Here is a 25,346-nt window from a genome sequence, read left to right as displayed (position 1 = left end):
CCCTAACCTCATCATCCGTTTTTGGGTGCCATGTCACAGTCTGTCTCCATCATCTTCTTCAAGGACTCTTATTTTGAAGTGTTTCGTTGAGTTAATGAAGTGCTACTTTGTGTTTATGAAGTGTTACGTTGAGTTAGTGAAGTGTTATGTTACGATTTATTGTTAGTTCTCCAGCGTTTGTTCCACTCCAGCGATTACTAGTGTTAAGATTTATTGTGTGTTTCCACTCCAGCGTTTCTTTCCACTCCAGCAATTATTATTAAAATATTATAAGAATCTACTCCTGTGTCTCGTCCCTTCCTTTTTCACTCCTGACACCAACGTTACAATCTGCATATTAAATTGGGATTGGAGAAAGTATTTTAACATCGAAAAAGTCAGTGTTAAACTTTATTTAAAAGTCAGCTTTAAATAAAATAATTTAAATATGGTTAACAACATTACATTTATATGTCTAGTGTTATCACTATCTAGTGACATTTTCATATTTAATGAGAGCAGGTTGCAAAGTTTGTAATATTTGGTGTATAAAAAAACTAAAAAAGTATATTTGAGTTAGTTTTAGAGTCATGAAAATGTTTTTTTAGTTTATTTATTTATTTTTCCAGTTATTTAAGTCAACAACAAAAAATTATTTTAGTTTTCATTTTAGTTTTCATTAACAATTGCACTGGTGTACACCCCACATATTGGTAAAAGGGAATGGTGGACTACAGAAAGAGTGAGAGAGAGTGAAAGTAAAAGAAGGTTGGTCAGGTTTGTGAGTGGTTAATTTATTGGTTCACTCGTCACCTCCCATACCCTCATGTCCGTTGTAAGACTCCGCAGAATCCTTCCCCCTCCACCCTCCTGTGTGTAGAACTGCATTGGTGAAACCAGTTGTAACAATACACAGGCACACACAGGCCAAGGGGCAGCTGCCACAGACAGGGACCATGAGCTATGGCTATGACTTTCCCAGGGTAAGTGCCTCATAACTCTCTCTTCCATCCTCTACAGCAGGACACTGCAATAAGAACTCACAGATATTTTGAGAATTAAATTTTTTGGTGACATTCAGTGGTTTGGGAGGTATATCTGGTTATTTAGTAGATTTATTGGGGGAAATATTAATAATTTTTGCTGATTTTACTAGTAACTTATACACTCATTGTCATTGTAAAGAACTTGGTTTATTTTAAGAGTTAGAAGTATAATTGTAGATGCATCATTTAATCTATTTTATATTATACTATATACTTTTTATACTATTCAGCTCTGATCTAATTGAACTGACCTTTCAAACATCCTTTGAATTTGTCAATTTGCCAAATTGATTTGTTAAATATCACATTAAAATCGGCAAACCAAAATTAGCCCTGTGCAGTGGATTGATATTAAATTTAGCACTCACATCTGCCAAAATACCCTTTTTTGAATGATATGAAGATAAATCGCTGTCATATAGTCATTAGGAAATATCGTATAGGCTTAATTTTTTATATATGCAGGAAGTTCTCAGTTCCTTTTCTTTGAGTAGGAAGGTTTGAGACATCATTTGCTGGTTTCTTAAAGACTGATTAAGCCTGGTTTCTAAGCCTAGACTAAAATAGAACTGCAATGAGCAATCAGTGCTCAGAATATGAAGGTGAATAGAGTCTGATCTGTGTTAGAACAGAGGTTTTCAGGGAACAGTGACTGTTTACTAAATCCGACATAAATGTCAGTATTACAACCAGCCACAGTCATGAGTTTTTAGTAAACTATGCCTTTTGACACTGTCCTCCATGAAGTCAACTTTCGGGGCATGAGGTTTCATCTTATTGTCAAAGATTTAACATAATCCACAGACTCTCTGGATTATGACAGTACATTCCCAGCCTGTTAAAAAGAAGTACTGTAATGTGCAATTTGATAATTAAACTTCATCATGCTCCAGAGATTTCTCTTTGTCTGCGTCTTTCACCTGCAGAATTATACTCAGCTATTCTCTCATCACTGTCCAGTTATTTCAGGCACTTCATTTCAAAGCTCTGCCTCAGGGTCACACTCCTGCCTTACAACAGCATTTTTTTATTTTTTTTATCCCTCCAATTTCTTTGAAACATCAGCTGTGTGTTATGTCAACTTCATTGGCATGTCTCGCAGTTTTGTGTCTAAACATAGCTAAACTCAGGACTTGTGTGCTGTCTGGAAGTTGTTAGATAACAGATAAAACGATTAATGAATGGTGATGAGGAACTGATAATTTTTGAGATTGGAACACAACTGTGTAGTGGGTGACTGTAAATCAGACTGATATTTGAAGTCATGTGCAGTGTGTTGAACAATTTCAGGAAAATCTTCCCATAGGAAAGGAAAATCACAAATGCTTCTCCTAGACTGCAATGAGATTAAAAGGAGACTTTAGTATTTCAAGGCTCTTGCTTCTCAGATTCTTCTCCTTTGAAAAAGACCCCAGCAATCTCACATGTGTCTCTAGAGGTTCAGATGAAATCTAAACAATGTCACACACTGTGATCAGATTTGCCAAGATACCAAAGTCTACAATCAAAACTCAGAAATTTGAATATGATACTCATTTGATATGAATACTCAAATATTTCTTATCAGATTCTCCCAAAACCAAATTACAGCCCTATACTCTTGTATGTCAACATTGCTCTTAGTTGTGTCTATTTTTTTTTTTCTAAATACTTTAAGGCGAAACATTTGGCACCAAGCTGATACTTAAAGGAATATTCAGAGTTAAATACAAGTTAAGCTCAATCTACAGCATTCGTGGTATAATGTTGATTGCCACAAAAAAAAAAAAAAAAAAACATTCGGCTGGTTGCTCTTTTATTTAAAAAATAAATAAATAAAAAATAAGCAAAAATCATGGTTACGGTAAGGCACTTACAATGGAAGTGAATGGGGCCAGTCCATAAATATTAAAATGCACACTAGCTGGGTTTCCATCCATGTATTTTTATGCAAATTTTGGGATATTGCATAAAGACTGCTGGATGGAAACACCAAGATGCAAATAAAATCTCCCAAATGTGCATAAAAAACGTATATACGCTTGCTTGAGGTGGATACATTTTTTATTTGATAAGAACAAATGCACATACGCTATGATGGAAACACATTTACAGAATAAACTCCTATTGAATTAAATAGGAATACAAGATGCACATCAAAAAAGTCATGTGACTGAATAATTAATTAATAACTAGACTAACCAGAGATCCGGTTAGATCTGTATGGCAAAGACATAAGGAAGGAGGAATGCACACACATGTAGTGCTCACAGAACATGAGACAAATTTCTTTACAGTGTTTTGTCTGTGTGCTCTACACCACGAGTATTTTATTAATAAAAGAGTCACACCCTGTGTCTGAAACTGCGTACTATCACAGTATGTACTGTGTTTGATGAAGGATGTACTTCTCAGCCAGTAAAACGGTCGGTTCTTTTAGGTATGTGTGCAAGTAGTATGAATAGATTTCGGACATACTTCATCAGGGGACGTGCGATTTGACCCGTGACCCAAATATATGACGTAAGAACAACAACCGAGGAAACAGTCCACTCTGGTTTTGTTAAACAAACACCATTTAAGCACAAGAAACAATTTTTTGGATATATCACTTAGAGTTGAAAAGAACCGTTTACCGCTGTTCTTTTAAATCCAGCGTTTTGAATGTGACGTTTCCATAGCTCCCAAGGGATTATAGGATCTAGAGTGTGTCAGGTCGATCCGCACTTCAGAATCTTGCTGGAAATAGTTGGTCAACCGGGTATTTCTCACTTACTGATTCTGAGGATTCAGACATACTACTCCATTGGCATACTGTTTTTGGCATACTACATAGTAGGGATGTATGGATATTCAGACACTGCGTTCAGTGGCTACAACTTCTCCGGAAGTGACGATTTTGTTCTTTTGAACACATGGGATGGAAACGTGGCTTTATTCACACATATTTTTTTTCTTCCATTTTTCATATAAATTAAATTAATGACTTGGATGGAAACATAGCTAGTGTTTAAAAATTATAGTCACAAGATGTAAACATCTTGTAATAATGTTCTTGTAATGCAATCTCTGTCTCTTCTTTTTCTTTTAAAGAGTGGCTGCCAGGAAAGTGATGCAACAGTGACACGAAGTATTTTTTTGTGCCGGACACAAATGTTCATAGTCTACATTTGGTTACATATCAAACCAAATGTATTTTGTAGTGATATGCTCTGTTTGCTACAGCAAAGCCATGTTAAGGTGTTCAGATGCTTTGAAGCATCTGTTGATCCATATCAGTGGATGAGACTGTGTATGAAAGAAGCATAAATCAGGTCTAAAGAAAGAGTGCAGTCAAAAATAGAGCTCTCCTTCAGCGATTTACCTGCAACCCTCCCCATCCTCCCTTCTATTTTAGACATATGATACATCAGTCATACATCACCGTGTTATATGAAACAGTATGGTGTTTTTATACTACTGCATTGTTTCTACATGATAACTTTAGCTGCCTTTGTCAGCCTATGTGAAGTTTGAACTTGAAAATTTCAGCTCATATTATTTTGTATGGCTTACATGGCTGAAATCAAAAGCTGCTTAAACCAGACTAAGCTGGTTTCTCCCAGCCTAGATTTAAAGGCGTTTTGGGCACTTTTCAGTTTGTCAGGCTGGGAAACCAGACCAGCAAAACCAGCAGAACACAAGCCTTGCCATCTTGATTCAGCTAAAGTTGGTTTTAACAGCTTTTTTCAGTACAGCATACACAGCAGCTTATTTAAAAGTTGATACTCTATAATCTTAGTTTCATCTGCATCCTCCACAAAACAAGAATGCACACAAATTCACCTGCACACAGTTTTAAGCCAGCAAGTAACCACACGTCCCATTAATATTTAAAGTTTTGCATTATTAAAATATCTGGATAAGACTGAAATCCCCTGATGTCCCCCACATCTGTTATGTAATTGTCAAATGCTTCAATAGAGCAGTGAGCAGATGCTATTTATAGCATCCTTTTGGTCTATATTTAGACCGTACATGTACAGTACAAGCCATCCTGTTCTCTGGAGTATTGTAATATATTTAATTTTCAGTAGTTTTGTTACAAAGTATAACTACAAAGGGATACAAACATTGGTTAAATTGAAACTATTCTAAATGAAGTCAGATCAAATTTGAAACATGATGAACACTGTTTATATTAAGTTCTAACTTATCAAGGTTAATGGTGTATGAAGTAATACTTGCTATATTACCAGTAAGTTACTGCAGTCCTGCTTTAATTATTAACTACTTTCATGTGTAAAAAGGTGGCTCAATACTTTGGATGCTGAATTGTGCAAATGTTTTACTCTGCACTGCTTCAAAGCTATGTACAACAACAACAACAACAAAAAAACATGTTTTTCTCCCCCATCCTCTCTTTTTCCATACCTCCATCTTACTGCAGCAGATTCAGTTTGCCAAACAAGAGGACAAACAGGAGTTCAGCAAGTTCCCTACAAAGACCGGCCGTCGCTCCCTGTCTCGCTCCATCTCTCAGTCCTCCACAGACAGCTACAGCTCAGGTCTGTCCCACATTCACACTCACCGCAGGCCAAGCATATAGCTGATACCCACACAACACACAAATGCACACATCAATGTACAGTATTTCCATTTATTTTAAAGAAGAATAGCACAAGCACCCTTTTCAAATCATTTAAAACTTTTCTAGTTGTCAAACTTGGAACATGTCAATAGTTAATGTGATGAACTACACTTGTTGTTGCTCTGCTTGGACACTTGATTGAACTTGACAGTAATTGATTTCATACAATCACTAAAAATGACCTTTGTACTAGTTAGTTTTTTTTTGGGGGGGGGGGGTTTGTTGTGGATTTTCTCCCCTTTTCTCCCCAATTTGGAATGCCCAATTCCCAATGCGCTTTAAGTCCTCATGGTGGCATAGTGACTTGCCTCAATCTGGGTGGTGGAGGACGAATCTCAGTTGCCTCTGTGTCTGAGACAGTCAATCCACGCATCTTATCACATGGCTTGTTGAGTGCGTTACCGCAGAGACCTAGTGTGTGTGGAGGCTTCACGCTATTCTCCGCGGCATCCACGCACAACTCACCATGCACCCCACTGAGAGCAAGAACCACATTATAGCAACCACGAGGAGGTTACCCCATGTGACTCTACCCTCCCTAGCAACCAGGCCAATTTGGTTGCTTAGGAGACCTGGCTGGAGTCACTCAGCATGCCCTGGATTCAAACTCGTGACTCCAGGGGTGGTAGTCAGCGTCTTTACTCGCTGAGCTACCCAGGCCCCCTTTGGGCCAGTTAGTTAAAGAAATAGCAAAATGGTTCAGAAATGTGAAGTTAGCATTAGAAAAGCTCTGCATTTGTTTGGAGATGCTACTTGGTTTGATATTTTTTGTCAGTGCAGTGACATTCATACATTTTAAGTGTGTCTTTCTTAAAGGAATATTCTGGGTTCAATACAAGTAAAGCTCAATCGATAGCATTTGTCGCATAATGTTGATTACCACAAAAAATTTATTTTGACTTGCCCCTCCCTCCTTTTCTTTATAAAAAGAAAGAATTCTGGGTTACAGTTAGGCACATACAATAGAAGTGAATTTGGCCAATCTTTAAACGTTAAAAAGCTCTTCTTTTTTTTAAATATAGCCACAAGACAAACAATATGCATGTTAACATGATTTTAGTGTGATAAAATTGCTTGTTAACCTTTTCTGTGTTAAGTTATAGCCATTTATACAACTTCATTGCCATGACGATGTAATGTCAACAAACCCAAATCGACTGTAAAAAATGAAAATTTAAACAGCTTTACAGGTCAAATAATACATGTGTTTTAACAGAATGTAAGTGCTTTTATGAAATTATAAGCTTCACATGTCTAACTTTAAACCCTCCAGAAATTGGTCCCATTCACTGCCATTGCAAGTGCCTCACGGTAACTTTGATTTTTGGTTCTTTTTTCTTAAAGAAAAGGAGGGACAAGGTGAAATACTTTTTTGTGGTATCCAACATTATGCCACAAATGCTGTCGATTGAGCTTTACTTGTACTGAACCCGGAATATTCCTTGAAGTGTCCAAAGTGTCCAAAAAATAAGCAGTAACACCATAAAACTTGAAATCATACGGTTTGAGTGTATATATATATATATATATATATATATATATATAGTATTTCTAACTTTAAGTCAGCAACAATATTTTGTATGGCTGAGACTGCATATTTCTTGTCCATGCTAGTTCATGTGTTGTATAATGTAATCCCAGGCCAGCTTAAAAAGAGAGCTACAGACTTTTAGTAGCATTGGCCCTGGATCAGTCAAATTCACATTCCTAAATCATTCGTAATACCAACAAAAGTGAAGGATAAACATTCCTACATGTTTGTGACTACAGACGGACACCCTGCCCTCAAAACAGCAGACTGCTCACAAAAAGACGTCACAAAAATATCACAAAAAAGATCACAAAAAAATAGATAGTTGATGCAAAATGTGTCCATGGATTAAAACGAAGGAAAGAAATATATTAGGTTAAAAATACTACATTTGAGTAAGGGAAGATGTATGTCTTAGGTCCTGGTCACAATTTCTTTTAAGTTAATAAAAAAATAAATAAAAAAAAAGAATTCACTTATTTCCTTCAGTAGTTGAGTTAAAACTAAAAGTCAAAATATTCCATGTAGTCTCTCTATTAATGTGTGGTAAAGTGTAAATCTAATAATTGTAAAAGTATTAGCAAAATGCTGTTTTAGATTATAGTATGTCACACTGCAGGACATGTCAAGTTCCCAAAGTATTTCATGTCGTCTACCCAAGTACATTTTGGAAATGTTTTTGATTTATTATTCCATCATTAAGTACTTGATGTGATATGCTTGGGGTGAATTTGATATGCCCTAAACATAAATGTATGCCTCATTGTTTATCTCACATGTAAAATATGCCTCCATGCCTTTGTAGCGGCCTCATACACTGACAGTTCAGATGATGAGACGTCTCCTCGTGAGAAAAGCCAAGTCAACTCAAAGGGCAGCAGTGACTTCTGCGTCAAGAACATTAAACAGGCTGAGTTTGGTCGACGGGAGATTGAAATTGCAGAGCAAGGTAAGGAGATTTACTTCTTTATGGTTTTTGTTTGAGTCGGAATTCCTTTAAGATAGTTGATGACATACTGTCATTATTTTCTTCCCCTCAGGTTTTTCCAAACCCAGATGACTTTCTTTCTCCCAAGGAACACAAAAGGAGATGTTAGGCAGTATGTAAGCTTAAGTCACCATTCACTTTCATTGCATCTTTTTTTCCACACAATGTAAGTGAATGGTGACTGAGGATGTCATTCTGCCAAGCCTCCATTTGTGTTCCGCAAAGGAAAGAAAATAATATTGGGTTGGAAACACACGAGAGTGAGTTAATGATGACAGAATTTTAATTTTGAGTGAACTATTCCTTTAATGTAAACACATTGGCACTACTTCTAGCTTGGCTGATATTCTGTCATCTTTTGTGTCATAGTCAAATTCTGTTGACTCAGGACATCTGTTGTACCTGTTGTACACAAGCACAGGTGTTGAATAAGTGCTGTAAAGCGGACATTGTTTGGTTACAGCTGCCATTGTCAGGAATAGTCATTGGTCTCCATTCGGTTGCCTGGTTTTGTCTTTTTTAAGAGATAACTTGGTCAAGGTCTCAATACCTCTACCACAGTCACTCTTTCCCACTGTGCTTTTGGACCTAATAATAAAATGTTTGCCCTCATGCCTTTCATAATAAAGTTCCCTCTAAATCCACAGACATGTCTGCACTCATTTCCCTGCGGAAGCGAGCCCAAGGGGAGAAACCCCTCGCTGGGGCTAAAGTGGTTGGCTGTACCCACATCACTGCACAGACTGCAGTAGGTTCATTTCTACTAGCTCTGCAGGGCCACACTTATTTGCAGCCTACTCTTCTCCTACAACAGTAGTCTTTCAGTTTAAAACTATTACAGTTCTTTCATTTTTGGATGAATAGTGAAGTGTGCTGTTACTGTACAAACTTGACTTTTAGAGCCTGATTTTGGTATATTGAAATTAGTGATAGACCAATAACTTAAAATAAGTGAATTCTGTGTTAAAATTGTGTACAATAAGTGTCAATTTCATTTCAGCTATCTTGTGTTCATTTTATTTAATATATGTAATATGATATATATATATATATGTATATACACTCACCGGCCACTTTATTAGGCACACCTGTACATCTGCTTATTCATGCGATTATCTAATCATCCAATCGCGTGGCAGCAGTGTAATGTATAAAATAATGCAGATATGGGTCAGGAGCTTCAGTTAATGTACACATTAACCACCAGAATGAGGAAAAATGTGATCTCAGAGATTTCAATCATGGCGCAGATCTGCTGCTCGCTGTTTTTCGCACCATTCTCTTTACACTCTAGAGACTGTTGAGCGTGAAAATCCCAGGAGGTCAGCAGTTACAGAAATACTCAAACCAGCCTGTCTGGTACTAACAATCATGCCATGGTTGAAATCACTGAGATCACATTTTTTCCCCATTCTGACGGTTGATGTGGACATTAACTGAAGCTCCTGACCATATCTGAATGATTTTATACATTACACTGCTGCCACACGATTGGCTGATTAGATAATTGCATAAATATGTAGGTGTACAGGTGTACCTAATAAAGTGGCCGGTGAGTGTACAGTATATATATACACCGATCAGCCACAACATTAAAACCACCTGCCTAATATTGTGTAGGTCTTCCTCATCTGCCAAAACAGCGCCAACCTGCATCTCAGAACAGCATTCTGAGATGCTATACTTCTCACCACAATTGTACAGAGTGGTTATCTGAGTTACTGTTGACTTTGTCAGTTCGAACCAGTCTGGCCATTCTCTGTTGACCTCTCTCATCAACAAAGTGTTTCCATCCACAGAAATGTAAGAGCAGCATAGTTCTAGCAGGAAGACTTGCAGCTGTACATAATCGCACCATTAGCTTGGTAACACCTAGCCAATCATGCGTCAGCCATTGCTTTATAAGTCTGCTTACAATCTGTCACATTGCTCTTTCAGTGGGCCAACACGGCAACCTCCACCACCACCGATTGAGTCCCGTTCTGCACAGGGGTAGGCTCCTTGCCCCTGCCTCCTATCTCTGGCAGGATCTGATGGTTCCGAGTACAACTTCTTCGGACCGCCAGACAGGACTTATGCCAAAGAGAGGCATGATTGTTGGTGCCAGATGGGCTGGTGTGAATATTTCTGTAACTGCTGATCTCATGTGATTTTCACACACAACAGCCTCTAGAATTTTCTCAGAATGGTGCCAGAAACAAACAACATCCAGTGAGCAGTAGTTCTGCAGATGGAAACGCCTTGTTGATGAGAGAGGTCAGCAGAGAATGGCCAGATTGGTTCGAATTGACTAAGTCAACGGTAACTCAGATTACCGCTCTTTACAATTGTGGTGAAAAGAATAGCATCTCAGAATGCTATTCTGAAATGCGGGTTGGCGCTGTTTTGGCGGCACGAAGGGGACCTACACAATATTAGGCAGGTGGTTTTAATGTTGTGGCTGATCGGTGTATATCCTGTATATATATATATATATATATATATATATATATATATCCTCCTGAGACATGAGCGTCGCTGCTGTGTGCATTTTCCATTTCCTTTTTTGATTTGGAACTTGTAAACATGCCTTAAAATAAAAAAAAATTCTACAGCAAATAGTTTTCTTAATTGATGGCAACAAATGTGGACAGCAGGAAGTTCTCAGAACAGTTCGAAATGTACCTTGTTTTCATCCTAACTCAATATAAAGTCTCTGAAAGCAAAAATGTTCAGCTTTTGGATGAAGCCATTGATTCTCATTGCGATAATGCACTGTAAATATAGTATTTCTAAGGAAAAAATGCGCTAAAGTATACATTAGTGTAATAATTAATAATTAATAATTTTCTTTATTTATCACACATTATACATTTGCACATATACAGTGAAATTCTTCTTTTTCACATATCCCAGCTAGGCTGGGGTCAGAGTGCAGGGTCAGCCATGATACGGCGCCCCTGGAGCAGATAGGGTTAAGGGCCTTGCTCAAGGGCCCAACAGTGGCATCTTGGCAGTGCTGGGGCTTGAACCCCCGACCTTCTGATCAGTAACCCAGAGCCTTAACCGCTGAGCTACCACTGCCCCTGGTTCAGATTGATAAGTGTACATTGTGTTTAGCAGCATGGCGTTTAGTGATAAATCACTCAAATTTAAAAAATGGCATATCGGATGAAACTAGAGACTCTAATCTTTTGACTCAAACAGGTTTCAATGTAAAAACTTAATTAGGTTTCTTATCAGATGTAGTTTTGTTGGCATTTCTCCCAAAGACAAACTCTGCTGTGATCGGCTCCATGTTGTTTTGTCACAAATCCGTCGAAAGTTTAACTATTTACTAACAGACCAGAGTCTTTTGAACTGAGATCAGTCAGTTTAAATGAATTTAAATTATGCATTGCGTATAGCGAAGCCAAAATACAACGTCTGCGCATGTGTACATGGGGTCGCATGAGGATATATATATATAATTGGCCATTAAAAATTGGTTGACCACTAATTTAGATATTTTGGCCATGCAGCTGTATGCTGAAAAGATTTAGATGTTATGCTATGCTTATCAAATACCTTAGTTACCCTTAAGGCTTAAGTATGCTTTGCATTCTGAAATGCCATGCTGGTTTCTTTTAGGTCCTGATCGAGACACTTGTGGCTCTGGGCGCTCAGTGTCGCTGGACTGCCTGTAACATTTACTCTACTCAGAATGAAGTGGCAGCAGCTTTGGCAGAGAGCGGTAAACAGCCCACTTAACATCTACTGTTGACTTAACTACCAATTCTAACCTGGCTAAACTATTTCATTTGGCCTGTCATTCTGAACTTACTCTTCATTTATCATGTGTTTTCTTTAAAGGCGTGTCCGTTTTCGCCTGGAAAGGAGAATCAGAAGATGACTTCTGGTGGTGCATTGATCGCTGTGTCAACATGGAGGGCTGGCAGGCAAACATGGTATAAAGCTCTGTGCTAAAGATTTTATAAGAACTGAATCAGTATTTAATCTTCAAAACAATTATCAGGATCCCTTTGTGTTTACCAAGGTTGTGTGCCATTCAGAATTGAATTAAGAATGCTTTTTTAAATATGAATTTGAATTGCATTTGAATTGAGGTAGCAAAAAGGATGCAGAATTATAATTCTGGGAGTAAAATTAAAGTTGAATGAAATTTTAAGAAATTCATAGAACTACTGTAAGAGAAGGTTTTACTGACATTTTCAATATAAATTATGGATAATTTAACTTGTTATTCATTAGTATGTTATCATATACACAACAAATGGGGTATTTTCAGAAACATTACAAAAAATGTAAATGCCACCTGTATAACTTTGTATTTAATTTAAATGAATGCCTTTAAATTTCATACATTTTGGAGCTAATTCTTAAATTCTGAATTTGACCCAACCCTGGTGTTTTACAGGATAGTAATAATCAAGTTTGCTTTTTTTCCTCACAGATCCTGGATGATGGGGGTGACCTGACCCACTGGGTGTATAAGAAGTACCCCAGTGTCTTCAAGAAAGTGCGAGGGATTGTGGAGGAGAGTGTTACAGGTGTACATAGGTAAGGATGGTTAAACTTTTATGATTTTTTAGAAAGTGACACCATCAATTACGTACTACATAACTATGTACAAAAGGTGTGACCCTCACTGCAAACTTAAACTGAATCTCTCTCTTTTGATTCACACTGTTAGGCTGTACCAACTCTCCAAAGCTGGCAAGCTTTGTGTCCCTGCTATGAATGTCAACGACTCTGTCACCAAACAGAAGTTTGATAATCTGTACTGCTGCAGGGAGTCCATTCTGGATGGGTAAGATCGACTGCAAATCTAAGATTTTCCGATTAGCATATCACACCATCCTCTGACCCCTTTATCACGCTTGACTAGTGCTTATCTAAGGAAGAGTAAAATCATAGTTGACTTCCTCTTTCTTCATAGTCTGAAGAGAACGACAGATGTGATGTTTGGTGGGAAGCAGGTGGTGGTTTGTGGTTATGGAGAGGTCAGTCAACATCTGCTCTTCTACAAAACACCTCAAAGTATAATCTAGATAATCTGCATCATGTAAAAAAGAATCTCTTAACTTCTCTTAACTATCTGACCTTAAAGGTTGAGGACATATGCTGCATACACAGTAATCTGTTAATTAGAAATTAGGAATATTTCTCTGTTTTATTTTCGGCCTTTTATTGGCTGCGATGTAGGTGGGAAAGGGTTGTTCTTCAGCCCTGAAAGCACTTGGAGCCATTGTGTGTGTGACAGAGATCGACCCTATTTGTGCTCTTCAGGCTTGGTAAGACAAACACACACACAAAGCTCATGAGAGACATAAAGCTTCATAAAGATTATGAAGACAAACTGTTTTTATCTGGAATATTGTGCACAAGAAGCGGAACATGCATTAAGAAAGTACATGGTGTCAATTTTGATTGAATCTTAACTCAATTAAAATGTTATACTTAAAACATCAACAACATAACATATTTACTGCCTTAGTACTTAGTATTCACTTCATAGAACAGATTTGCACCAAACAGCTTGAGTAGACTTCACGCCCAGAGACATCCACAAATAATATTAGAGCTCTCCATATTTGCCAAATATATGACCACAGGAAATCTGGTGCACATTTATCAAAAGCTGGATGTGAGCTTGAGGTTAACATCTGCAGTTAATGTCTTGTAATATCTGTTTCCTCATAGTATGGACGGCTTCAAAGTGGTGAAACTAAATGAGGTGGTGCGCCAAATGGACATGGTTATCACCTGCACGGGTACGTTTGGCTCACTTCCACATTGAAAATCCATTTTCTCTGTTGTATGCAGCTCTTATTAGCACAAATACACCCCCTCAGATGCCCTTACTTTCAGACCCTGTGAAATGGTTCACCCCTTGACATCTGCTGCTGAGCACTGGGGAACTCTGAAGTAGTCTGGAATAAACAATATTTGCTCAGCATGTGATCAAATATCTGTAAAGCTGAGAACAGCTCTGTGTATTTCCTGCTAGTCAAAAGCACACCTGTATTAATGTTGTTTCAATAAGGAGAGATTTGTTACTCAAGAGATTTTTAAAGACCCTTCGAAATTTTTTCATTCCTGTGTTAAATTCTGGAGAGCATTTGATTGGACAAAAATATGTGTAGTGCAAGATGAGTCATTAATATTTTGGTCTGTTTTCCTGGAAGAGAAACACTGTACATTTTAAATGCTTATATATCTCCTAAAATAGAATTTTGTCAACTTGTAGTTGTAGACTAGCTTATATGGGTGTTTGTCAATGTCAACTTCGAGACATTGCATGTTCCAGGGGTTGATTTTTTTATTAAAACTAACAGATTTTAACTTTTTTGTTTAGTTTTTTATATGAAGGTCACATTAAAAGTGTCCCAGACTTGCAATATTAAACTATGAAAATCCATGATAAAAATACAATTATTACATGTTTAAAACTATGATAATCTAAACAAAAAGTAAAATAAGCCTTTTTAAGATATTTTGTAAAAAAATATTTGTTTTTTTAAATAACTTTTTAACCAAGTCATTAAAGAGCAAGTTTAAAAATATTATTCATTTGTGTGTTTTTAGGATACATAAAATGTTAGCTATCACATTAGACTCAGCAAGTCAAAGGAGTTGGACATTTGTATTTCAAAAATGTAATTTCCATCACTGTCATTTCCATCATGGAAGTTTATTAAACACAATACAGAATTTGAGATGTAGTAGAAATTACAATATGGTGTGAATGACTTTCCTTCTTCAGCAGAACCGATATGAAGATTTTTATAAGCACATTTCAGCTCTTTTTGTCCATACAATGCAAGTGAATGGATGCCATCACGCTGCTGGCTATTTGACGGTCCAAAAGGCATATTTAGGCAGCATAAAAGTAATCCACATGACTCCAGTCGATCAATGAATGTCTTCTGAAGCAATTCGATAGGTTTGTGTAAAAAATAAATCGATAATTAAAACTTTATTCACTTTTAAAAACGCTTCCTGCTAGCAGTTGATCTGCTGTTCAACTGATGGAGCTGTCGCATGATGTAAGTGTGATGTCGCGCTTTGTATACAACAGAGGAATCATCCCATTGCTGGCAGGAAGTAACTATTTAAATTAATTATCGATTTTGTTTCTGTCGATTTGCTAACAATGCTCTCATTGTAGGCCTCCCTGCATGCACAATTAGACCCCTGCAAATGATCCAGAATGCAGCAGCACATCTGGTCTTTAATGAAACAAAGAGAGCACATGTTACACCACTCATTGTCTCTCTCCACTGGCTGCCGGTTGATGCACGTATCAAATTCAAGGCTCTGATGCTGGCATACAGAACAGTCACTGGGTCTGCTCCAGCATACCTAAAATCATTTCTGCTGAGCTACGTTCCCACCAGAAGTCTGCGGTCGGCTAAGGAACAGCACCTTGTTGTACCAACACAAAGAGGCACCGAAACACTTTCCCGGACTTTCGGTTTCATCGTACCACGTTGGTGGAATGACCTTCCCAACTCCATCCGTGAAGCTGACTCACTTTCTGTCTTCAAAAAACGGCTAAAAACACATCTTTTCCATGAGCACTTAACCAGTTACTTAAAAAAAAAAAAAAAAGAAAAAAGAGAGAGAGAGAGAGAGATTACTTGTAAAAAATGTTTTACCGAGACTACTTTGTGCTTTTTAGAAGTGCTAAAAGTGCCCAAAGTTGAAGAAAAATCAGTATATGGCTTCAAAGCAAATAGATACATGGGGTCTTTAAGTAAATAAAACCACTTGTTTTTATTTGTTTGCCAAAAAGTGATCAATGAAAACTAGAAGAGAAATGAAGTTTCTAGAGGAAAGATTCCTAAAACAATTCCTGTTTCCACAGGGAACAAAAATGTTGTTACCAGAGAGTACTTGGATCGAATGAAGAACGGCTGTATTGTCTGCAACATGGGCCATTCCAACACTGAGATTGATGTGGTGAGTTATTAAGAGCCAACAGAATTATGGATTTTATGATGTTAACAACCTTTTTTTTTTTTTTTTTTTTTTACAGAACTATGCTTTAACACAAAATATATAAAAGGGTTAGTTCACCCAAAAATTAAAATGTTATCATCATTTAATCACCCTCATGACATCCCAGATGTGTATGACTTTCTTTCTTCTGCTGAACACGAATGAGAACATTTTTAGAAGAATATCTCAGTTTTGTAGGTCCATACAGTGCAAGTAAAGGTTGGTTAGAAATTTGAAGCTACAAAAATCATACAAAGGCAGCATAAAAGTAGTTCATAAGACTCCAGTGGTTAAACCCATGTCTTCAGAAGTGACATAATAGGTGTGGGTGAGAAACAGATCAATATTTAAGTAATTTGTTTACTCTATATCTCCACTTTCACATCTTAAAGTCACATGTGATGCCTGTTTAGTTTCACTTTCAGATCTGAAAGTGTAAGTGGAGATTTAGAGTAAAAAGGGATTATCGATCTATTTCTCAACCACACCTATCATATCACTTCTAAAGACATAGATTTAACCACTGGAGTCTTATGGATTATTTTATGCTGCCTTTATGTACTTTTTGGAGCTTCAAGTTTCTGGCAAACATTCACTTGCATTGTATGGACCTACAGAGTTGAGATATTCTTCTAAAAAACTTCATTTGCATTCTGCAAAAGAAAGAAAACCATGTTTCTGGAATGGTATGAGCGTGAGTAAATGATGAGGACATTTTCTTTTTTGGGTATAACTAGACAATGAATATAGAAATGAAGTAATTATACACGTGTGTATATATATACATATATTTGGCAAATTATATTAACATGTACATTATATATATATAGAACTTAAATTGCACAATTAAATTGTAAATAATCAGTAAATAAAGAAAATGGCAGAATACTTACAGATTGCTGTTGTGCTTTTACACATAATTCCTAATTTCAAATGTAACCCTCCTCTTCTAGTTTTCATTGATGCAAAATCGTCAATGACTTTGTCAAATCTGCTCAGCAATCACATGGTTGATACTTATTTTTTCAAGACCACTGAGTCGATCCTGTGTCACAGTGTACCTTTACTGTTGATTATGGTTATCTTATGTTTGTTCAGAATGTAAGAATGCATTATGAACATCTATAATCCTAACCATTTAGAGCCTTTTAGGCTGAATAGCCTATCAGGAACATCTCGGGGCACCTTTCCCCCATCGCGAACTTGCGAGCTCGGGGTGGCACGATTTGGGGCACCTTTCACCCATCGCGAGCCAGGGGTGGGATGGCACAGTTCGGGGCACCTTTCTCCCATCCCCTCTGTGCAGAGGCGATTGATCAGGTACCTTGTCGTGCTGCCCCAGAGCGTTGCCGCCCTAGGTGCCTGCCTATATCGCCTATGCCAGGATCCGCTACTGGTGACTCTTAACTGTTGTACATTAAAAAGAATACATTTTATATATAGTTGTTTGTTCTGTATATAGGAAAGCTCAACACTCTCATTTAAAGTTCAAGACTAGTTACTCTGTAGTATTCCTAATTTTATGCCCAATTGTTCATTGTCTAGGGAAGGTATTTTTACATCAACAGCTGTGAATGTTCTAGAAAGGACAATGCATGAGCAACCTTAATCAACCTGAAAGCCTCTTAGCTGCATGTTTCACGACAACAAAGTTAAAATACACTGCCAGTGTACTCAGTCAGTATCCTACATGTGTTTGTTTTGACTTTTGAACTTTATTGCCATATGCTGGTATGACAGTGTTTGTGGTGTATTCAGGCAATGAACAATTGTTTCTCTATTGCAGGCGAGTCTGCGGACTCCAGAGCTCACCTGGGAGAGGGTACGCTCACAGGTCGACCATGTCATCTGGCCCGATGGGAAACGAGTGATTTTACTGGCTGAGGTCTTTCATCACTCTCTTTTTTTTCAGAAATGGGTCCCAGTTTCTGCTAATGAAACACTGCATGTGCTTTTCACTTTGTCCATGATATACTGTATATCTGTCCTTTGTGTGCTCCTTTCTTGCACCTCTGTATATATTGTCGTTCCTGTGCAATTTTTTAGGGCCGGCTCTTGAACCTGAGCTGCTCAACAGTACCCTCATTTGTGCTGTCAATCACAGCCACAACTCAGGTAATTTAACCTGCCACAAGTTGGATTTTAGCTCTAGTGGGCCTGTACCCCATGCACAGATGACATTTGAATCCATTTATGCCGATGTTCTGAGTGCTGCTGAAAAGCTGTGTTCTTATTATGCCTGATTTAACATCTCTAATCACAGACTGTTTTTTTATGCTTAATGTTAGGCTTTGGCTCTGATAGAACTGTATAATGCACCAGAAGGTCGCTACAAACAAGATGTGTACCTGCTGCCTAAGAAAATGGGTAAGCAATATCAGAACCAGTCACCATTAGCAACTCAAATAAAGCAGTGAAGTACAGCAGTTGTGATAAACCATGTTTGTGTGTGTTTGTGTTCCAGATGAATATGTGGCCAGCTTGCATCTGCCCAACTTTGACGCTCACCTTACAGAACTTTCAGACGAACAGGCCAAATATATGGGCCTCAACAAGAATGGACCCTTTAAACCAAATTACTACAGGTATGAGAGGGGCTCTAAAAGCATCTAATAATAGGAATCAATTTTAGTCTCATAAAGAATACAATATTTGGTCTTTTACTGCCCTCTTCTGTATAGTAAATAAATTCATGTGGGCAACAACATAGTAAAATTGCCATCTGTACTTTCAGTAAAATCTGTAATTTTATACAAGCATTAACAGTAAAATGCTAATTGTGAGGAATTAAGATATTGAATATTCTTCAAAATTAGATATATTTTTTTATTCACAGATATTAGTGTGCCTGGATCAATTCAGTCTTCATCAAAGATGGACAGACCTGTATTAACCAGTGAAGCAAGAGATTTATTTTCTATTAATATACATTTCTTAAAGTGATTTTACTGAATGTTAATCCTATTTAATAGTGTTACTAACATCTAGTGATAAAATATGTTCATGTCAGTTTTAGGCTTTCTGCATTGTGAGAATTTATGTATTATGACATTTGTTGTAAATCATCTTTTAATCTAAATACGAAAGGACCACTGTGTATAACTCTTAAAATGTGCCAAATATTGGTTATACTGTAGTTACTGATCATATAGAATAATTGATAATTATTACTGTTTTGTTTTTACTTGGTTATTCGATTCACCCAAGGTTACACTATACTCATTTATGAGGGAAAGGAAAGTAGTCTTTGTGGCTTTTACTATAGAAATGTTAGTCTCAGTATAATATACCTGATTAATTGCTCTTGCATAAGAAAACATAACAGCTTTTTTTAAATGAATGTACTATCTATTTCTGTTAAAAGCTAGAGTGTTCTAGCAATGATTCACACCACTGTGTGCAGAAACTTCAGCGCCCCAGCAGCACCTACTGCTAAATATCCCGCTTGGGGAATTTTATGAATCGTTTCACCAACAGGGATAATTTTCCCTTTTACAGTATATTCACACACATCATCTCTTGTGGCCTTTAACAAATTCTTATATTAAAGTAATGTAGGCTTTATTGGCCAGTCTTAGATTAGTAGAAATTTAACTACAGTTATATGATTAAAGTCAGATTTTGTGAGAGATTTATTGAAAATAATGTGAAGCATTATTGGGGGAGGGGGGGTTGTTATTATACCCCCCCATGCCGCTGTTTGGTCCACAACAAACCCACACATAGATAGCTAGACTCAAAAGGAACACACATATCTTACCATTTCTAAAGGACTTCAAATATTACAGTGAATGCACTCATTTGAATATTTGCCTCATCTGCACTTTGTTCGTGATACACCTTGCATCCTATGTCTAATGTGTTCCTTCTGCTTTGATGTCATAGAATCCCCGTACAAGCTGTATTAAAGATCTTTCTGTCACTAACTCTGCATTTTGAACAATATTTATGTTATTAAATGATGTCACAATTGTTTGCCTCATTGTGTAGAGATTATTACATTCTGTAACAATAACATGATTTAAACAAAATGGAATATTGTTTTTGTCTACAATAGGAGGTTGGGTGTAGGAAAAGTGGTTGTCTGAGTTAAGGGAAACTGGGGAGAAAATAACAGTAAAAAGTTTACAGTAGCCTAGAGCAGGGGTTTTCAAAATGGGGTCTGCGACCCCCAGGGGGCTGTGAGGGGGTGCTAGGGGTTCCATCCTAAATTTCAGAGAAAAAGTTCATAAATTTAAAGAAAAGTAACTATATTTACAGAATATGACATCATTGACTGTCCAGTTTGATCAAAATGTTTCTCTTCAGGTTTTTTCATTTAACATTACTCAAATATTGTGTAGAAACAAGATACGCTATCAACTTAATACAACATAGGCTATGTTTTTTTTTTTTTTTTTTTTTTAGATAATATTGTAATAAAAAATTTTTTTTGGCTTTAGTAAAATAATATAAAAGCCAATAATTCTTTATAACATCACACTCAAAATTGTTCTCAAACAGTTTGAATTGGTCTCGCAATGCAATCATATTTAGGGGGTCTTGGCTTTAAAACGTTTTAAAACCACTGGCCCTAGAATAGGAGAAAAAACAGTTAAAGGAATATTCTGTGTTCAATAAAAGTTAAGCTGACAGCATTTGTGGCATAGTATAGATTAGTATTACCATAAAAATGTAAACTCGTCCCTCTTTTCCTTAAAAAAAAAATAAAAATCGAGGTTACAGTGAGGCACTTACAATGGAAGTGACGGGGCCAATTTTTGGAGGGTTTAAAGGCAGAAATGTGAAGCTTATAATTTTATAAAAAGCATAGATTAATTATACTGTTAAAACTCATGTATTTTTTGAGCTGCAAAGTTGTTTCATTCGTCATTTTTACAGTCGTTTTAAGGTTTGTTGACATTACATCGTCATGGCAGCCTAATGAAGTTGTAAAATTAGATATAACTTTACACAGAATAGGTTAGTAACTTCCATTGTAAGTGCCTCGCTGTAACTCAGATTTATGCTTTTTATATATATTTTTTAAAGAAAAGGATGGGTAAGTCAAAATTATAATAATAATAATAATTATATATATATATATATATATATATATATATATATATATATATATATATATATATATATATATATATAGGCTGTTGACTGAGCTTAACTTGTATTGAATAATGTACCTTTAAGGGGTTGCATGAAGCCTCGAAAGTCCTCTTCTGAACCGCATTCAAATCGCGGACTGTTTTTGACTTTCAAGTAGTTTAACAATCAAAAGTATTCGCGTTTAAATATATTAGTTTCAAAGATTGGTGCCTGACATAGAAACGGAAATGTGGCAAATAAATTTATAAAAGTTAACACAATAATAATAATAATAATAATAATAATAATAATAAAAGAGTAATCACAAACGACTGTGATTGGTCCGTCCCATCCAGCGCTTAGAAAGGTAACACAACATGTGACAATGCCATCTATGTATGCGCTACTTGAGGATAATATTTTACTTGTAAAATGTCGCTGAGAAACTTTAACAGGCATTGAAACGTAAATTCACGTTAAAGTGAAAAGTTAAAATTATTATTTAGACCCAGCGTCCAGAACCGTCCATCTTATGTTTGATCCCCTGAAAGCTGTTTTGAGGTACTGTATGTACGAGATCATCAGTGAGCGTCTGGAAACTTCGGAGTTCGCCAGTCTCTAAAGTTTCCGCCAGAGTCAAGACAAGTCTAGGCTTTCTAGAAGTGGCATGGCAGGTATAAAACACGGGTCGAGGCAGTCGAAGAAAGACAACTCAAGCAACTTCAAGAGCTGAAGTGTCCGCTCTCTTAAGCGCAAGAAGAAACGTGATTACTTGTAAGCCACTCTTTGAAGTTTGAAATCACTTGTGATTATTCTTCATAGAAAGTAACATGCTTTAAAAGTTCAGTAACAGTAAAAAGACTTGTAATGATTCATTTGTTTGTATTTGCATGATAGGCAACCACAGCATTATTTAATCAGTTAATACTGCTATAATTAAGTTAAAATAAATTAATATGTAATTTTATGTTTTTATGTCATATGTTGTTGTTTTTTTTTTTTTTTTTTTTTTTTTTTTTAATTATGTGGACATTAACAAATGCTTCTAAATATTTAATGTGTCTAAAAATGTAGACAGGAAAGTTCTAGTAATAAGTAAAACTCATGACTAAATATTTTTATATTGCAGGTAATCCATAAATAATAAAAAAATATGTCTAAAGGTGTGTCCATTGGCATTGATCTGGGAACCACTTACTCCTGTATTGGGGTGTTCCAGAATGGCGAAGTGGAAATCATTGCTAATGATCAAGGTAACAGAACAACACCAAGCTATGTTGCCTTCACAGACACAGAAAGACTCATCGGAGATGCTGCCAAGAACCAGGTCGCCTTGAACCCCAACAACACAATATTTGATGCCAAACGGCTGATTGGAAGAAAGTTTGATGATCCAGTGGTCCAATCTGACATGAAGCTCTGGCCCTTCAAGGTCATCAGTGAAGGCGGCAAACCAAAAGTTCAAGTTGAGTACAAAGGAGAGACAAAGATATTTTACCCTGAAGAGATCTCATCCATGGTCCTAGTCAAAATGAGAGAGATTGCCGAAGCCTACCTGGGTCAGAGAGTTAACAACGCTGTCATCACAGTCCCAGCATATTTCAACGATTCACAGAGGCAAGCTACCAAAGATGCTGGGGTAATTGCTGGTTTGAACGTGCTCCGAATTATCAATGAGCCCACCGCGGCTGCCATCGCCTATGGGCTGGACAAGGACAGGAAAGGAGAGAGAAATGTCCTAATCTTCGACCTAGGCGGTGGTACCTTTGATGTATCCATCCTGACGATTGAGGATGGAATCTTTGAGGTGAAGGCCACAGCAGGGGACACTCACTTGGGAGGGGAGGACTTTGACAACCAACTGGTAAAGCACTTTGTTGAGGAGTTTAAGAGGAAGCACAAGAATGACATCAGTCAGAATAAGAGAGCTGTGAGGAGGCTTCGCACGGCCTGTGAAAGAGCTAAAAGAACCCTCTCATCTAGCTCTCAGGCCAGCATTGAGATCGATTCCCTGTTTGACGGCATCGATTTCTATACTTCCATCACAAGGGCTCGCTTTGAAGAGCTTAACTCAGAGCTCTTTAGAGGCACGCTGGATCCAGTTGAGAAGGCCTTGAGAGACGCTAAAATGGACAAGTCCCAAATCCATGAAATTGTTTTGGTTGGTGGCTCCACAAGGATCCCCAAAATCCAGAAGCTTTTGCGAGACTTCTTCAACAGCAGAGAACTCAACAAGAGCATAAATCCAGACGAGGCAGTGGCATATGGAGCAGCAGTGCAAGCAGCTATCCTGATGGGCGACACCTCAGAAAACGTTCAGGACTTGTTGCTTCTGGACGTGGCTCCTTTGTCCCTGGGTATTGAGACAGCAGGTGGAGTCATGACTGCTCTCATCAAACGCAACACCACCATCCCCACCAAGCAGATGCAGATCTTCTCCACATATTCTGACAACCAGCCAGGTGTCCTAATCCAGGTGTTTGAAGGCGAGAGGGCCATGACCAAAGATAATAATTTGCTCGGCAAGTTTGAGCTCACGGGTATCCCGCCAGCACCACGAGGCGTACCCCAAATTGAGGTGACCTTTGACATTGATGCCAATGGCATACTGAATGTATCTGCTGTGGACAAAAGCACAGGAAAAGAGAACAAAATAACCATAACAAACGACAAAGGGAGACTGAGCAAAGAGGAGATTGAGCGGATGGTCCAGGATGCAGAAAAGTACAAAGCCGAGGATGAAGTGCAGAGAGAGAAGATTGCAGCAAAGAACTCCCTGGAGTCATACGCCTTCAACACGAAGAACATTGTTGAGGATGAAAACCTGAAAGGAAAGATTAGTGAAGATGAGAAGAAGAAGGTTATTGATAAGTGTAAGGAGGTTATCACTTGGTTGGAGAATAATCAGCTGGCAGAAAAGGAAGAGTACAAGCACCATCAGGAGGAACTGGAAAGTGTATGTAATCCAATTATCACTGGGCTGTATCAGGGAGGGGTTCCCCGCACAGGTGGCTGTGGATACCAAGCCCAGCCTGAATCACAGGGCCCCACCATTGAGGAGGTGGATTAAAGAGAGAAAGAAAAAAAATTGGCCTTATTTTTGACCTTATCTGACATACAGCCATGCTATATTTCTTTCAGTTTTATTTTAAATATGATGCCCTTATGTGATGCTACTAGATTTATTTGTGCTATATTATTTTTGTATCTTGCTTGTCAAAAGTCCCTGAATGTAAAACAAATGGCCTTTCATTTTGAATATGGAATGTTTTATGATATATTTATGTATTTATTATTGTAATAAACATATACGATAATAAAATAAATGGTGATTTTATACAGTGAACAATTCCGGGTTCAATTCAAGTTAAGCTCAATCGACAGCATTTATAGCATAATGTTGATTACCACACAAATACATTTCGACCTGTCCCTCCTTAAAAAGAAAAAGAAAAAGTCAGGGTTACAGAGGCACACACAATGGAAGTGAATGGGCCATTTTTTTGAGGGTTTAAAGGCAGAAACATGAAGCTTATAATTTTGTAAAAGCACATTAATTCTTCTTTTAAAACTTCTGTATTATTTTTGATGTACAGTTGTTTAAATTGTCATTTTTGCAGGATTACAGGTTTTACTGCATTATGTTTTCATGGCAACAAAGTTGTAAAATTGGATATAACTAAACAGAAAAGGTTAGTAAGCAATTTTTTTTAACACTTAAAATCATGTTAACATGAATATTGTTTGTCTTGTGGCTATCAATTTTTGGAAACTGAGTATTTTAAAGGAATATTCTGTGTTCAATAAAAGTTTGGTTCAATTGACAGCATTTGTGGCATAATACTGAATACCAAAAAAAAATAAAAATAAATAAATAAATAAAAATTGACTCGTCCCTCCTTTTCTTTAAGGCACTCACAATGGAAGTGAATGGGGCCAATCTGTAAACGTTAAAATACTCACTGTTTCAAAAGTATAGACACAACATGTTAACATGATATTTGTTGGATAAAATCATTAACTAAACTTTTCTCTGTAAAGTTATATTCAATTTTACAACTTCATTGCCATGACAAAGTAACACTGTAAACCCTTAAACCTTAAAATGACAGTAAAAATGACAATTTAAAC

General features: G+C 37.1%; 2 protein-coding genes across 3 annotated transcripts in view; both read left to right on the top strand.

Moving 5' to 3' along the window:
• LOC127414959 (S-adenosylhomocysteine hydrolase-like protein 1) overlaps positions 1-20,108 on the top strand; it is a 32,958-nt gene extending 12,850 nt beyond the window's left edge. Inside the window, exons 2-17 of one of the 2 annotated variants that reach the window (XM_051653379.1) lie at positions 5,437-5,551; positions 7,971-8,114; positions 8,801-8,901; positions 11,763-11,865; positions 11,985-12,079; positions 12,586-12,692; positions 12,826-12,942; positions 13,072-13,135; positions 13,338-13,426; positions 13,836-13,906; positions 16,003-16,097; positions 17,923-18,021; positions 18,183-18,251; positions 18,425-18,503; positions 18,601-18,721; positions 18,973-20,108. In XM_051653379.1, coding sequence (XP_051509339.1) covers positions 5,437-5,551; positions 7,971-8,114; positions 8,801-8,901; positions 11,763-11,865; positions 11,985-12,079; positions 12,586-12,692; positions 12,826-12,942; positions 13,072-13,135; positions 13,338-13,426; positions 13,836-13,906; positions 16,003-16,097; positions 17,923-18,021; positions 18,183-18,251; positions 18,425-18,503; positions 18,601-18,721; positions 18,973-18,979 — 1,476 coding nt within the window. In that variant the 3' untranslated portion in view covers positions 18,980-20,108. Of the gene's footprint in view, positions 1-5,433; positions 5,552-7,970; positions 8,115-8,800; positions 8,902-11,762; positions 11,866-11,984; positions 12,080-12,585; positions 12,693-12,825; positions 12,943-13,071; positions 13,136-13,337; positions 13,427-13,835; positions 13,907-16,002; positions 16,098-17,922; positions 18,022-18,182; positions 18,252-18,424; positions 18,504-18,600; positions 18,722-18,972 lie in introns of both variants that reach the window. The other variant, XM_051653378.1, reaches the window with a different exon arrangement.
• A 1,717-nt stretch (positions 20,109-21,825) lies between these two features.
• hspa1b (heat shock protein family A (Hsp70) member 1B) lies at positions 21,826-24,455 on the top strand. The gene is made up of 2 exons (XM_051653371.1): positions 21,826-21,989; positions 22,345-24,455. The coding sequence occupies exon 2, from the start codon at positions 22,369-22,371 to the stop codon at positions 24,283-24,285; it is 1,917 nt and encodes a 638-aa protein (XP_051509331.1). The 5' UTR covers positions 21,826-21,989; positions 22,345-22,368; the 3' UTR covers positions 24,286-24,455.
• Positions 24,456-25,346: the final 891 nt, after the last annotated feature.

Source organism: Myxocyprinus asiaticus, chromosome 24 (assembly GCF_019703515.2).
Source record: "Myxocyprinus asiaticus isolate MX2 ecotype Aquarium Trade chromosome 24, UBuf_Myxa_2, whole genome shotgun sequence".
Taxonomy (NCBI): domain Eukaryota; kingdom Metazoa; phylum Chordata; class Actinopteri; order Cypriniformes; family Catostomidae; genus Myxocyprinus; species Myxocyprinus asiaticus.
This window is presented reverse-complemented; position numbering and strand designations above follow the sequence as displayed.

Bases quoted from the DNA above. Each gene is read 5' to 3' on its own strand.
- hspa1b (XM_051653371.1), top strand. From the start codon at position 22,369: ATGTCTAAAGGTGTGTCCATTGGCATTGATCTGGGAACCACTTACTCC.